This window comes from Zophobas morio, unplaced genomic scaffold (assembly GCF_036711695.1).
Source record: "Zophobas morio isolate AGI-343-1 ecotype UQ-CSIRO unplaced genomic scaffold, CSIRO_AGI_Zmor_V1 ptg000021l, whole genome shotgun sequence".
In the NCBI taxonomy this organism is placed as follows: domain Eukaryota; kingdom Metazoa; phylum Arthropoda; class Insecta; order Coleoptera; family Tenebrionidae; genus Zophobas; species Zophobas morio.
Window position 1 is genome coordinate 5239401 of NW_026972126.1, and position 16828 is coordinate 5256228.

Here is a 16828-nt window from a genome sequence, read left to right on the forward strand (position 1 = left end):
GGAAAACATAAAACAGGTACCTACTTATTAGAAATCATAAGGGATAATCGATTTTTTTTTAATTTGTCTCTCTCAAGATATTGACGCATTTGAATTTTATTAGAATGAAGCTTTCTCAGTCATATCTGGAGCACCAAAAATTTTGTACTTGGCATTTAGCAATTTTTTTCTGAAATTGTAATATCGCGAGATCGAAAAAGAAATCAGTCAAAGTTGGCCACGGACGACAAGCCGTTTGTCGTAATTTAATTTTTTTTATTAAATGTCAAACTGACAATTTAAAATTAGAATTATGACACCTATACTTTTAAAGCACATAAAAATGAATCAAAATTACCGTTTTCCAGTTTTATCCCATTTCTGAAGTAGGTAAGATTCTAATAGGGTAAATGTGTACAAGAGTACGCACTTAGTGTAAAACTGTCAATAACTTTTTAATTTTTTTGGATAGACAAATTTTATGATATGGGTTCGTTATATACATGTTTAGAGATCAGATATATTTAATTGTAAGTCTCAAGACCACTATATTTTAAGAGTAATTTCAATTTTTGTCAAGATGTGTAAATGCGCACTCTTAGACAGTTCATTGCACAAGAGTGCGCATTTGAATGCTTGTGAGTGCGCATTACATTTTATAAAAAAATATTTGTTTCTAAGGTGAAAATAAATGGGAATAAGTGACTACAGACTACACATAAAACGGGAGACCTATTTCTTCGTACTCTAGGGGTCTTGAAAAGTCGAAAAAACGTAAAAATAGAGAGTCGGTCGACGAACTCGATTACAACACGCTCAGGAAGTGACAATTAAAAAAAAATCACCATAACCACCACCACACAACTTGAGAAGCAGTACAAAGTAGTATAGTTAAATAATTCATTATCGTATGATATGTATCTCCAAGACTATTAGACTACGTATTGCAAGCAATGCGCACTCTTATACAATACCTCGCTGCGCACTCTTGTACATTTGTACATAACCTAATGTTTTCAAAGTTAAAAGCTTTTGATGGATAGAAAGTATAAAAGTGTTAGTGTATAACGAGACCTTAAAAGTTACAACTAATGAAAATTATTACTGTAAAATAAAAGAACTGGTACGTACCTTACAAAAAACTAAAACTATGAGCGGTAAAAATTACATCCACACAACGTGTGAACATAAAATCGTCAGTACGACCAAACTATAAACTATATTCAGGTCACTTTTGCACCTTTATCTCAGGTTTAGCATTAAATTCTGATTGGTATAACTTCATCTTACCCAGATGGCACTAATAAGCAGAAATCATGAGTGCGTACTCTTATACATATTCGCACTCTTATACACATTTACCCTAACAAAAAACCTTTAATTTCGTTTGATAACATGGCAAATTACTTTTGTCACGTGACGTTTAATAAAAAATTATTTTAAACTAAGACAAACAGCTTTTCGTGCATGGCCAACTTTGACTAATTTATTTTTCGATCTCTCTGTATTATCTCATGTTGTTTAAAAATTAACCACCCTGTGTGCACAGGTGTTATGGCTAAGAACATTTTTAACAAATAAAAAATTATAAATAAAGCTATGTTTTAAGAGTATTGATTCAGTTTCATCTTCTAAATTTTAAAAGCTGAACCTAATTTGCAAAAATGGCAATGAATCTGATAAACGTTGGTACAGGGCAAGGAGCTGTTGAAAACTACACTTTAATTAGTGGCTGAATCATTTAGGGACGAAGGTTTTTGTTAATGAGTGGTAGAAATAAGTGGTTAAATTATTAAAATTATCGTTACATATTTTTGTTAATTGTTTAATTGTTTCATTTTTGTGAAATTTTCTGTATTTAGGTCCTGTGTGTTTAGTCATCATTTTGGATCTGACAAATTGTACATAATACATTATGTAAATTCAAAGAGATATTTTTAATTCAATGTTTTCTCCAAAAGACGTCGTTTGAAAAATAGACAGATTTCAGTGTTTAAAAACAATTTTTAAGTAACTTTAAGTAACACGTATGTAGCACTATAACTTGAGTATTGGTAATAAAATATTAGTTTAATACAAATATGTTTTAATAGTTTTTTGCAATTGTCGATTTGTATAATGCTTTTTTTATTAAGGAGTAATTAATTCAGATTGCAGATCAATGGATACCTCAAATTCTTTTTTGTGAAATAATATTGTCTCCTCTAAGGAAAGGTGCTCCATTTGCATAACTCCTACTTGTGATGAATGGCGACTCAAAAATTTTTAGTTTAATTAAGTATTTTGTTTTCTGTTTGCTCGATTAAATTAAATAAATTTTTTTATTTCACACAGTGTATTGTAAATAAGCACCATCAAATACTTTTAGTCAAAGAATCTACCTACTCGTACCTATCTACTGGTAAAATTTTGGTATTTAATTACGGTACTCTTGTATGTATGTAGATATTTATAAGTAGATAAAGTGTTTACTTTATAGTTATACTGCGACATTGGTGTCAACAGAAGAAGATTTTTAGGTATGATTGTACATAGTTACCTATACTTCAAGATGGATCTTCAAAATGTTAAATATGTTTAAATTATATACATAATTAGGACCTTACATATTTTCTGTATTTTTGTCTTGACTCTTTTAGGTACATTTAAAATTTATCTACCCTACCCACCAAATTTTTGTAAAATTCGATTGAGCTACGAAATCGGAGTAACAGAACTGAACTGTAAAGTTTATTTACAATTCATGATTTTTATTTCGAATGTGATTTTATAAATAGGTATAAACTAATTCTGTGGAAATAACGTTTTCACAAGATGTAAAATAAGAATGCTTTATTGCTAATGAAGAAGGAATTTTTCTAACTAGTCCTAGGCTGTTAACATAAGAGACATAGTATTTTAGTTTTATTGTTTGAAAATAATAATTTCAGTGAACTCAAATAAATTTTCAAGTAAATTAATAGCTAGATAGCTTGTCTTAAAAATCCACTGCTGTGCAGTAGGTATATTATTTTTCCTCACCAATAACCAGGATGACCCGGAACATTATGATTAGGTATAATACTTTGCCATTATTTTCATTTTTATTTCTTAAAAATATCTTGCCGTGATTTATTATCTATTCCAAAATTTATTTATTAAATTTAATTATTAATTAATTATTAAATTAAATGCTTGTTGTTGCGATATATATATTTACCTACGGGGCTTATACGTTAATACAGCAGTAATAAAAAAATGCACCTTTTTGGGGGCCAAAGAAAAAACTTGAAATTTATTTCTTTATATACGCATCGAAATGCAACAAGTGCATAAAATAAAGAACTCTGCAAGTAGGAAAAGTCAATTTATGCACGAGTTTCATACTATACTTTTTCTACGTCCATTCTTTAATTTTGTAATAATGAATCCACAATTTGACCCTCAAACACTGCTGACCTCACATATTCAAGCAGTTTTAAATTTATTTCTTCATTAAAACTATAACATGATATAACATTGACAATAAGACCATAATATAGTTATTTTTTGCGCAGTGTATTTTATTCCACACTTAATTCTCTATAATCCTTCTGCAACTGCAGTACCTATATACTTTCCTAGTTTTTCATCCTATGCGATGCTCTAAACTAATTACAATTTCCACTTTTCTATTGTAAAAAAATGTCTGCTTTTAATTCTTTTGATTTGAGAACTGCGTTGGTATTTCCTGTAAATAGCAGATCATTAATTCCTGGTTTCCCAATAATAGTAAACGGTCTTGGGGACTCGGTTTTGAGTCTGATATTTTCAACATACAAAATTTTATATTACTTTTTTTTTTGTCTTCATTGAGCATTTACTATAAGTCATTCGTTTCGTTTTCAAGTACCTATAATTAGATAATGTACTATTTTTTTTTACTTTTTATTTTTGAAACACCAACCTCCATGTTTTAAGGATCAATTCCAAGATCCAACAATTCATCAATTAATATTATATTTTTGTAATCAAGATAGTGTGAAATGTAACTGACAGCTTGACCATCTTCTTTGTATCTCTGTTATTAAAAATCACGCTAGATTAAATACAAAAATTACAAAAAATTTGCAAAATTATTTCCATAGAAATTTTCTTGATACTTGTTTTTGCTATTGTACAGACGCTAAATTTTTTTACAGTCATACCGTATATTTGGACATTTAAACGTATTAAATGTCTAAGGGATAGTCTTCTTGAAGTTGCAGTTTTTTCAAGCTTTGAATTCTTAAACGACTTTTTTTAAAAAAAGCAAAATATACATTGTCGCTGATTCTGTTTATTTTCTACAATAACTTTTATTTTTTCCAAAATTTCAATGAATCTAATAAACAATTCATCATCATTCATTTATTTTGAAATATCAAAAACAGTTGTAATACTGAATTACATCGGAAGTGGCATTTGAGTTATGCACTTGATAAAAGTTTACTAACTGATTTTTTAATGACATTATTGGCTTTTAAAGCAGTACGGTTTTTTACATTTTGTTAAAAAAAATGCTGACGCATTACACTTAAAAAAATAAATAAAATAATAAAAAATAAGAAAAAGATTAACCTTCTGTCTGTAATCAATAAATTCGTGCTACTGTTTCTGAGTTTGTTTCAATGTTAAATAAAAAATAGCATTGGTTTCCTAAAACTGAGGTGAAAGGATTATTAACTGCGCATTTCAAGAGATTCGCAATACATTTGAGAAACTGTTAGCGGTGTTTTATTATCTTTACCACAATTTAATTGTCGAGGAATATCTGGTTGCATAATGTAAGTACATGATATTATAATAATATTTATAATACAAGAATGATTGAAAACCGTGGTAACTGTAGATAGGTTCTGACTTGTCACATCTTGATGATGCAAGTCCAGTGATGATTATTAAGTTATCATTTTATTCTTAAAAATCATTAAGAATTTATTTTGAAAGGTACAATTTTTATAATATTCCATGCAACAAGCATTTTATTATTACTCGATTTATAAAAATTGGCTTGTTATTTTTTGAGGGACATCTTCAACTAAAATTTGCGTACCTACCTCTATATAGAGTGCATTCTTAAAAATTATATTAAAAGTGTAAAAATCCAACTGCATTTCTATTTCCATTGACGTGTGCACACCCAATTAATTAAATGTAAATGTAATGGAATAAAATTATTTAAATTCTTTTTTCTCTTTTGTGAAACTATTAAAAAGGTACGGAAAGCCTGATAGCTCAATATATTTTATGAGATATATTATCTGTTCTTGATTCATTTTGTTTATTTCAGCTTGCTCATTCCACACACACACACTCATTTTTTTGTCACTACAGAATTAAGTAGTCAGTGGCGTGACCAAATGAAGTGGATAAAAAACACGTGGTAAAAACTTATTACATCAATTAATTATATTGAAAAGTTGTGCTTAATTAAATTGTCACAATTAATTACAACGAAGTTGCTATATATTGAAATGTAAATGAACTTTTTCTGACGAAATGTGCACGATAAATTATATATATTTATTTTATGGTTTTTACCTTTCAGATCTAAATAAATTTAACTACTTTATGTTAAATAAATAATGATATAATGCCTGCGTCAAACGTACCAAATGCGGATATGTATCTATAACTACGTTGAGAATTACAATTAAACATGTAAATATAATTCGTTGAAATTAAGTAAGGTATGTTCGTAAAATAATATTCGGAAAGACAAGACTAGCCAAGTATAGCAATTTCATTTGAATGTGTTTAAATATAGAGCGCTTATTTATAATTTAAGCGATCGTATAGATTATTAGCACCCTGAAATCGAACTCCCCTACTACTTTGTTGCCAAACCAGCGATTCGAGCCGCTGACTTAGCATTATATAAATATTCAGAACGATACAACGATCATCAATCATTTACTAAAGTGACCTGTCATTGTCCTATCCCTAACACCCTGATTGTTGCAACATGGATGTCTACAACCGAGGAGGTGTTGGATCAATTTCAAATCAAAGCTATTCGTAACCGCGACACGAAATACTGGTACTTTTTTCCACTACAAAGGACAAATTAGTATTCAACTTAATTGATTAAGTAAGTATAGCTTTTTCTGCTCTACTAACTGCCTCAGTTTATTGGATTTGAAATTATTTTCACGGAGGAAATTGCATTAGGTATATTGCATTTTGACAACTTATTGTTTAATTATGGGTCGCAATGTTGCTGACATCTCATTCCACAAACAACACATTCACTACACTTAGGTACCTATATCATATTATGTATATGATCGCACAGTCAAATTGTTATTTATTGTGTGCTTTTTTTTTAATATAGCTACCAGGCATTAACATTGTAACAATAGGTGCATATATTATATTATATTAACCGTCGTCTTCGTTGATTCACTATTAAAGTGTCTCCAATTGGTTACAATCGTCCGACTTGTCAAAAGGGAAAATATCAAAAGATGTCACCCCCTTCGGGAATTACAGGAACCTGTAATTAATCTGTTTTGTCGCGCGCCAAAACAGTTTGTGCTTGAATTGATATTATCAAAATGTCCAAAAAATATTGCTCTGTGCCTGCTTGTGGGGTAATCAAGGATACTAGAGACCACAAAATAATGCACAGATTCCCTTCAAACACTGTGAACAAAAGGTTGTGGTGCAAAAAGTTTTTTAATGCTACAAGTAGGTACCCCAACATGAATCTTTTACTAAGGGAATGTATAGCCATTAAAACCATTTCAGGTGATAATATTGCCAATAATTTATACATTTGTGGTAAACACTTTTGAGAGAAGTTGTTACTATTCAAATAAAAGACTTAAACCCGGCTCTGTTCCTACTTTGTTCCTCCATGGTTCCAAGTCACCGCTACCTGTTCCTACTTCTTCAAGCTACCCAGCAAGCACTAAACGTGATCCAGAATGCAGATTCACAATTCCCGAGACACATTCCGATAACAATGTAAACACCTCAAAGAAAAATTTTCCTACTGCATATCCCTTTGAAGACCATCCACGCCCATGGCGTTGTGACTTTGGCACCGGTACCGAAATTTTGCCTCTTTTTCAAGTAAAAACCGAAATACATGATGTCAAATTGTGTCAAAAAGTCAGACCATGACAGACATTTAGCCGACATTACAGATTCCTTTCCCTCCCGACGTATGCGCCCTCACATGTCACATTTAAGGGATTGGAGAGACTTTAATAGTGAATCAACGAAGACGACGATATTAACAAACAGTTTTATTTCAAGTAAGTCATACTCATAAGAATAACAGTATTGTACTCCCAAATTTTCGGAAAAATGGAGTGACCCGTTGCTAGTTTAATCCATAAAATAAACTGCCTGTTTCATTAATTTTTTTGAGCCACCCGAGATAAGTAATTGTGAAAAATATAAATGCAGTGAAGAATCCCAAGTATAGACACATCATGTTTTGCACATTTTCGATAGAATTTCTTCGGTAAAATTTTGAGATGACGTCATCAATTTTTTGGAAGGGGATAAACAAATATATAACTTTAAAACGTATACAAGATTTCAAAACATTCGGTTTGGCAGTTTCTAATTTAATCAGTAAAATATATTGACTTACTCATTCATGTTTTGAGTCACTCTGTATAAGCAATTCTAAAAAATATGAATGGAATGATAAATCACAAGTATAGACTCATGTTTTGCACATTTACGACAGGATTTATTTCGCAAAATTTTGAGATTACGTCATCAATTTTTTGGAGAGGATAAATGGGTATATTTTGATTATTAATTTGCCATGACCACGATAACTTTAAAACGTCTGCAAGTTTTCAAAACATTCGGTTTTGCAGTTCCTGATTTAGCCAATAAAACAAATTAACTTTTTCATTAATTTTTTGAGTCAGCCTGTATAAGCAATTCAATGGAATCATAAATTACAAGTATAGACTCATCATGTTTTGCACATTTTCAAAAGGATTTATTCACACGACAACTTTAAATCGTCTACAAGATTTCAAAACATTCGGTTCGGCAGTTTCTGATTTAATAAAAAAAATATATTGACTTATTCATTAATTTTTTCGATTCACCCTGTAGAAGCAATTCTAAACAATACGAATGGACTGATAATTCACAAATGTAGACTTGTAAAATGTTTTGCACATTTTCGATGGAAATTATTCGTCAAAATTTTGAGATGACGTTATAAATGTTTTCGGAGTGTATAAACAAATAAATTTTGAATAACGTTTTACCATCTACATGATTGTACAATATTTGACAACAATCAGTCCAGTAGTTTCGGAGATTATCTGTCTAATAAAAATCCAGACAGACAGACAGACAGAAACGGGAGACCTAACTCTTCGTACTCTAGAGGTCATAAAAGATGGAGAAAACTTAAAAGTAGGGAGTCGGCCGATGGTCTCGATTACAATAAAATGTAACGTAATGTAAAGTGTAATTTTACCGTACGTAAATGTAATAATTATCAATATCACAGAACTGATTTTACATTAATTTTGAGCTGAAATTTTATTTTATTGGTTAACTTTTTTATAGTTCGGTTAAAGGGATAGTGGGGTTACAGGTTGGTTCCTACTCAACTTGAGATAATTTTTTCGACTTCGTCACACCGTTTACCGGTGAAGACCTTTTCCTATACAAAACTTCATTGAGTGATTTGTCAGGCAAAGCGTCAAAATAAGAATGCTGCAGTGATCTTAATTTTGGTTTACTTTGTATTGTAAGATCACTTTAAATACATACCTACCAAACTACTAATAAAATTTTATGACATAATTAGGATTTATTTTTGACTATTTTAATGACATCAGACACCAAAAAGATCACTCTGTACAAAAGAATACAATCCTCAACAGAATTTACATAGTTAGGAATCCTCAAATCATCAGCATACGCAAATATAGGACATTTTAGATGTGAAAGTGCATCATTAAAATATATAATAAACAGTATTGGGCCTAAATTCGAACCTTGTGTTACTCCACTAAACGAAACATATTTAGGTGAACGATATGCGTTATATTCGACAAATTGACTACGATTTGATAGAAATTACTGAAACAGATTGATTAAACTATTACATAGACCGACAGCAGCAAGTTATTAATTGGGATAGAATGATTCAACACATCAAAAGTTTTTGTGCAGCCCACGATCTAACGCTCCTAACTTCTTTGCTTTGTCTAATGAAACGTTTTTCTTATTATAAGGTCATTGGGAATTGAAAAAGCCCTGTTGAACAAAACAATTTAACATTATTGCATCTTTACCTCCCGAGCGGAAGCTAAGGAAATACTGTAAAATGGTCTATTTGTAAAATTACTAACTTCATGTTTTCTCAACGTTTTTTTCTTATAAAAAAGTAGTCTCCTTTTTGGTATGTGTGTTCTTTGTCTCTACGTTTACCTGTCGTCTGTTGGAGGTTTTATCAGACCACTTATATCCCAAATTTCTACCAGATTACTACAGGATTCTAAACAGATTACCCTATAAATAAAAAACACAAAACCAACATTTGTTTCTTTCGATCAAAAATTTGATAGCTTTATGTCAGTTTGTAAATGATACTGTTGCTAATTAGAATTTATCTGGTCACTTTTTGTAAAACTCTGATGACGTTATCTATAGGTAAGAAAAGATTTGAAATTGTAAGACATATCATGTTTTTCAACACAATGTATTTGGCATTTTGCTTTATGCGAAAACTTTTCCACTTGAGTAGAAATATCAAACATTGTGCTAATTACCGTCTCAGTGTAGATAGAGATGAGAAGTTGAAGAACGCCAGGTTAAAACGATTAAAATAATAACAAAGAAATTGACGATGGCACAGATTATCTAAACGAGAAAAGAATGTGGATGATCTCACAAGCAGGGTCAAAAGAAAGACCTTGAAAAATATAAAATAATGCTTAAGTGGACATTTGCAACAAAGGTGTCACTAAGAACCTAATAAGAATTCCGGAGGTCAAGTCAAGTCATAAAAATATCATTGGGAGTGTTTTTGTTCTTTGTAGCAATCATAGTATTAGTGGTAATAGACTAAGAAAGTGCCTTGGCAGCCAGGTAGTTCCCTAAAAATCCTGGTGTTTAGTGAAACAATTTCTCAGTTCGTTTGGTCTGCAAAAATTAAGTGGTTGATTTTGTTATTTGCTTAACCCAATAAAAAAGAGGTGTGAACTTATTTAGAAAAAATTTCTGTAAATATATATTTTATGAAATATATATTTACAGAATTTTGATTTTTTTCCAAAAGTCTGGATATATACAGTAAAAAATCAAGCGGGATTCATAAACTGCAAGAATAGAAATATGTTATTTTATAAAACTGAAATAACATTTATTAGGCAAAATTTTGACATGATATTATCAAATTGCTGATGAGGAAGATCAGACAAATTTTGGCTATCGTTGTTCAAAATACCTACTACTATCAACTTAAATGTTACGTTTTAATGTTAAAAATAAAGAAATAAAAATTGAAATTTTGGCAGCTTTCTTTACATGACTAGTCCGGAAAGTTGAATTTTCCTTCTCCAAAATGTTTGAGTAATTGATCAAAATCAGACGATTTCAGAAAAAACAATTTTATTGAAGGATTTATTTTATCACAGAAATCAAAATGTTTTTTGTCTTTTAGCAACGTTTATGTTATAGTTAATGTATTGGTATTATATAGTATATAGTACAAACAATTTGAAGGTCTCATTTATCGTTAAATGTGCTAATATGTAAGTTCTTTGTATTTCAATATTTGTTCCTTGGCTCAGAAAACTTTGTTATCAATAGATACATATTTTAGTCAAAAATTTGTTAATATCATTTCCGCCGTTGATAAGTAAATTCTACTTTAAATATGCAAACTAATATACTTACGATTTACGAACCCATCGCTTTTTTTTACCATACGCCGATAGGTTTAATCAAATCCAAATTGCCCAACAAAATTTTCCATTTATAATATTATTATTAATAATGATAATAATAATTAAATTAATAGACAAAAGATCTATGTAGATACTTGTACATAACTCCAGATAAGTATACACAAATACATATAACAAAAAAAATCAATACAAAACAAATAATACAACTAAGCACTGATCCCTAAAAAATGACATAACAAGACATGCAGGAACTTCAACTACAGTGACGTAAGAACTGCTTTTTTACACAGATAAGTAAAATGTTTGATACTCTGTAAAAAGATGTCTCCAAGTGGAGGAATATTATTGTAATTTCTGCACATATATATCGGTGAATAGAAATGTTGATTAGTTCTACACCAAACTATTGCAAATGTTCCAATATATCTACAATTTAAGCGCGGTATGTGAAACTTAATATTACTAAGAAGATTTTCTGAAGAAATTTTCCGGTGGATCAGCTTATATAAAAATAAAATATTTGCCACCGTTCTTCTATCCTTCAACGAGTTTAGATTAAATTCATTGAAAAGAACTTTGCTTGAACATGTTCTTACGGGATATTTGCCAAATTTAACATAAAACAAATGTTTACAAAATTTTCTTTGAATACGCTCTATTGAAGATATATGAATTTTGTAGTATAGATCCCATACGACGGATGAATATTCCAGTATAGAACGGACAGACGAATATCTTATACTATTAAACGAGCAAAGTTTGTATATATTTATATATATAAATATATATATATATATATAATGGGTTTCTCGAAAACGGCTCTAACGATTTCGATGAAATTTACAGGTTGGGGGTTTTTTGGGTCAAGAAATCGATTGATCGTAGTTTTAACTTCTGAAAATTACAGCTTCATACATTTTCAGCAATTTTCAGGCAGTAAATTATATTTGTTGCTAGGCAACATCAGTTGACACTATAAGAACATGAGATTGTTTTATAAGAGAAGCTTGGGTGACAGTCTGACAGTACGTTTGACGTACCTTTTTATCTTCAATTGTACGTACCGAAACATACTCCACTGTATAGAGAACGTTAAAATTCACCTTCGGAGGTGAGAAAATTTACGGAAAACTAAACAGTGAGCGGATAAAAGGCACACGAAAGAGCGTTGAATTGAGGTTATTGTCAAGCATTCATTTCAGAGGTTCCACGGTCGGAGTGAAAATGTGATCGTTTTCCGGGATGGGACCGTGTTATTTGAGTTTTTGGACTCAACGTTTCGCACACTTTCGTAAATGGCATCTTCGGGAGCAGGGTTGAGATGGAGAAATTAGGAATAACGCAAAAGAGCACGGTAACTCAGTATGTTAACCACACCAGAGGCGAAACTCTTCTGGCAGTAAGAATGTGGTTGTGACCTTTTTCTAGAGTCGAGAGAAAGAAAACTAGGAAAAAGAAAAGAACGACAGAGAGAGAACTTGGGTAACAAATGAGATTTTAATAAATGTCAAACAATAATTCCAGTTTTCTATTCTTTAATCTCTACATGTCACTCATCAGTATTTAAAACAAAGACCGCTTATGGAATTTCTTTTTAATGTGTATTTTTAAGTAGCGCGTGTACTTCAAAATGCATACTATACCCATATTTATCTGTCCTAATCTGATCTAATACTACCAAACGAGCCGAGTGAAGCTCGGTCAACCAGATATTATGTATAATACAAGCAAAAAATCAACATTGGTAAAGCCCACAGTATTTCTTATAATAAACCCTAACATTCTATTAGCATGATCACAAATATATTGAAAGTGAGGTATAAATGACAATTGTAAATCAACCACAATACCAAGGTCTTTGATTTGGAAAACTCTATCTATTTCTGTTACACGATACATACTTATATTGTGTAGTATTAGGTAATCTAGAAAACGATATTACTTTACATTTGGTTACATTAATATTTTGTTTATTAATGTGACACCATATAATAAAATTATTAAGATCATTTTGAAGCGAGTAACAATCTTCGAGTGTGGTAATAGTTTTAACCACCTTCAGGTCATCAGCGTACACAAAGATGGGACACTTAAATTCTAGAAGTGCATCATTGAAATATATAATAAATAAAATAGATCCAAGGTTAGACCCTTGCGTAACACCATTTGTAGATACAGTGGTGTCGCGATAATTCGGATCAATTAAAACCGACCCGATCGGAATTATTAAATAATCCGAATTACTAAGTATAAAAAACATGGTAATAATGTAAAAAAAAAGATTTATTGATTACAGTGTACGTAGTAAATTATTATATTGCATTAGATTTAAAAAAAATTGTAATTTTTGTTTGGTGAACAGCATGTTGCTGGTTTATATAAGCTTCTTCTTTTAATTTTTGAAGAGTCATTTTATCTTTCAACGATACATTATTTTCTGCTGGACACTGTTTGGCAAGATTAAGAGCTTTAATGGCATCTTCCTTTTTAATTTTTACCGATTTGGTACTTGGTACTGCATCTTCTGAGTCGTCGTTGTCTTCAGGTTCTTCCTCAGCCTCAGTCTCTTTCGCATCGCCGTCGAGCCAGTCAATAACTTCGCTGACATTTACTACTTCGAAATTTCCACTATTACTTACCAGTTAATTTTTTCTATATTTTTTTTTAATGTCACTTATCGTGGAAGTTCCCACACCATACTTTAGTGCCAAATCCGCCTCGGACGTTATTAAATGCGTACACAGCAAAAAAAAAGTTTTGTCTGGAGCCACTTATATGTAATTCTGTGAATTCGGATTACTAAATTCAGATATCCCAATTATAAAATACATTGTGAGAAAATAATTTGATCCGGATTATGGGAACATTCGGATTATCGCGACAGCACTGTATATAGGTTTTAGAGCGAAAACCACGATACTCAACATACTGAATGCGATTACACACAAGAAGGATTGAAATAACTTTATTAAATTACTACACAGGCCAAATTTGCTTAACTTACCAAGCAAAATCGAGTGATTAATTGCATCGAAAGCTTTAGATAAATCTGTGTAAATAACATCAACTTGTTTTTTACTTTCAAGAGAATCAGATATGTATTGGATGTGTTCACAAAGATTTGTTAAAGCTGACTTTCCTTTTATAAAGCCATGTTGACTAGGACTAAGTTGATTAGATACGTGACTATATAAATTATTAGCTACAATTCTTTCAAAGAGCTTACTATAATTTGAAACTATTGCAATGGGCCTATAATTTTCGATGTTATTACGTACACCAGATTTGAAAACCGCGATATATTTAGTTGATTTATTAAAAAGGTGAAAATATCATTTAAAAATTTTACTGCAAAAATTCTGTCGAAAATGTATAAATATAATACTTCTTCACAAACATTTTAACTTAAATGTAGTATCACAGAATTATTGCTGAAACAAATTTTAAATTTATCTGAGAAAGGATTTTAAAAAATCTCTGCCACTTTATTATGACGAAAATTACCTATCTTAATATCATCTTTAACTGCAACAATTGATGTCAATTTATATTGTCTGTGTAGATCTTTTAGATCCTCCCTGGCTTTTATATGTAATGTAATCGAACAGCGTATCACAGAATGCCCCGTGTACGGAGCATGATTTGGCCAATTCGAGTAGACACTAAACAGCAAAAGAAGGTACACAAAAGAGCTTCAATTTACGACAAGTTCTTAAATATGGAATATTAAGACACAAAATATTAAGCAATATACTTATTTAAAACATGAAAATTTTTGGGGCATATTAAGATTTCTTAAGATTTATTATTCATTATTTACTTCATAACGTGTTAACGTACAAATATTTCAGACAATAATATAAGGACACCTGTATCATCAAGAACACATTAAACATTAATGCCCCATTAAGGCAAAAGATACCAACACCTGATATTAAACAAAACTTCTCCACAGTTAAATATGTTGTTATGCCAGAATCAACTCAGTATAACTCTGTGACCAATATCACTTTGCGCACTGATAAACCCAACATTTATAAATATTAACCTTCGTATCTCTCACAGTGTAAGATTTATTATTTTATTAACAGAAATCGCAGCACCATGAAACATTTAACCTCCATCGTTTTCGTTTTTTCTTTGCTCACCACACTTTATTCTGAGAAAATAGGTACAGTCGAATCATTACACTAAACATTTCTCACCTAATGTTAGTACATTTCAGACTACTACTGGAGAGATTATGAAGGTGAAATCCCCGATGACGCTTTGCCAGCAGGAAGTGATCGAAATCACAAAGCAACGTATGTAGGACAAGTCTATATTGCAGAACATGGTTTACTCCCTACCAGAATATACGAAGGAAAACAGTCAGTGACAGCTTCTAAAAATGGCATTCACACTTCAGACGTCTTCGTAAAAATTCTGTGCAGTAACCAGTCAGGCAAATTGTCCTGGATTCCTACTACAGCAGCCAAACTTCATAACGACACTGCTGGAAAACATGTGGTTATAGGCGGAACTGAAGACGAAAAAGTTTTGAACATAGGAAGAGTGTCTTTCCAAGGAGAAGTTATAGTTGGAAAAGTATGTAGTTACAACACAGGAAGTGCTAATTTGTATTTTCCATATGACGGCCAGGAAATTGGAGTTGCCTCTTATGAAATTCTGATATATGAAAAAACTTACTGATGTTAATATTTTTTATGTTTAAAACATATGCATACCGAACAAAACAATAAATTTGTGTTCATTTTCTACTAGTTAAATATCTTCCTTTTAATCTCAGAAACTGTACATAAAAAACATGTTTGTGTTATTGGTACACAACTAAAAATAGATTCTGCTGTATTTTGCTTGTGCGCAGTAGCAAATGCTGGTTAAGACACAAGGTTAGTGAGTTCAAACCGCTTTATTAGCGAACGGTTTCGCTCATTAGCTCAAGTCAAAATGTTTGTGTCATTCAATTTAATATTCCTCTGTTTATTTTCTTTTTCGTGCGCCACGAAAATCGGTAAGTTTGATATTCCATGTTTCATTAGTTTTTTTACATATTTTATCTCAGATTACTACTGGAGGGATTTTACTGATGAAATTCCTGACGATGCAGTTCCGGGTGGAAAAGATAAAAATGGCAAAACGACCTACATAGCTCAAGTGTACATTCCAAAACACGGTATTCTTACGACGCGATTGTACGAAGGGCAAAAATCTGTTACGGCTTCTAGATATGGTATCCACACATCCGAATCATTTATAAAAGTCTTATGCAGTGATCAACCGGAAAAACTGTCGTGGGTTCCATCCACAGCTGCCAATCTCCATACAGATACCATTGGTAAATATCTGGTGCCGGGTGGAACAGAAAATGGAAAACTTCTCAATATTGGAAGAGTGTCTTATCAAGGAGAAGTTATAGTTGGAAAAGTTTGCGGTTACAACATTGGAAACGCATTGATGTTTTTCCCATATGGCAAAGATGAAATTAGCGTAGGGTCCTATGAAGTGCTAGTGTATGACGATAATGCCATTCCTCAGATAGACGAACGAATTTCAATTACGTCTGAGTAATCCTAAATTTCTTGTATCATCAAAGAATTTTCAAAAATAAATTACTAAATATTTCAAACAAAAATGTGCAATTTTTTTATGTAAATATTTATGTCGTATCAGTGTTGTATAAGTTAAAGCATTCTAAAGTGAATTACGAGTGCAACTGTAGCCATAAGTTCTTAATAAAGACTTTGTTTTCATGATTGGCATTTACAGTAGGATTTATTCAAATTTGAAATAAGAGAAACACCCCAAACCTGTAGCAATAAACTATTTATTTTTCATTTGAATGTTGCATCGCTTTCAGACGTCAGTCTATTTTTATTTAAAATTAGTCAAAGGTTATCTCACGGATTTTCCCTAGTTCGCGTGAGATTAACACTATATCTGTC

At 31.2% G+C, this 16828-nt stretch overlaps 2 protein-coding genes across 2 annotated transcripts; both read left to right on the forward strand.

The window, feature by feature from the left end:
* The first annotated feature begins 14987 nt into the window (after positions 1 to 14987).
* On the forward strand, positions 14988 to 15575 carry LOC135131617 (uncharacterized). Its single transcript, XM_064059428.1, has 2 exons — positions 14988 to 15054; positions 15109 to 15575. Exons 1-2 carry the CDS (start codon positions 14988 to 14990, stop codon positions 15573 to 15575), a joined length of 534 nt encoding a protein of 177 aa, XP_063915498.1.
* A 197-nt stretch (positions 15576 to 15772) lies between these two features.
* Positions 15773 to 16518, forward strand: LOC135132472 (uncharacterized). Its single transcript, XM_064060583.1, has 2 exons — positions 15773 to 15897; positions 15949 to 16518. Exons 1-2 carry the CDS (start codon positions 15834 to 15836, stop codon positions 16452 to 16454), a joined length of 570 nt encoding a protein of 189 aa, XP_063916653.1. The 5' UTR covers positions 15773 to 15833; the 3' UTR covers positions 16455 to 16518.
* Positions 16519 to 16828: the final 310 nt, after the last annotated feature.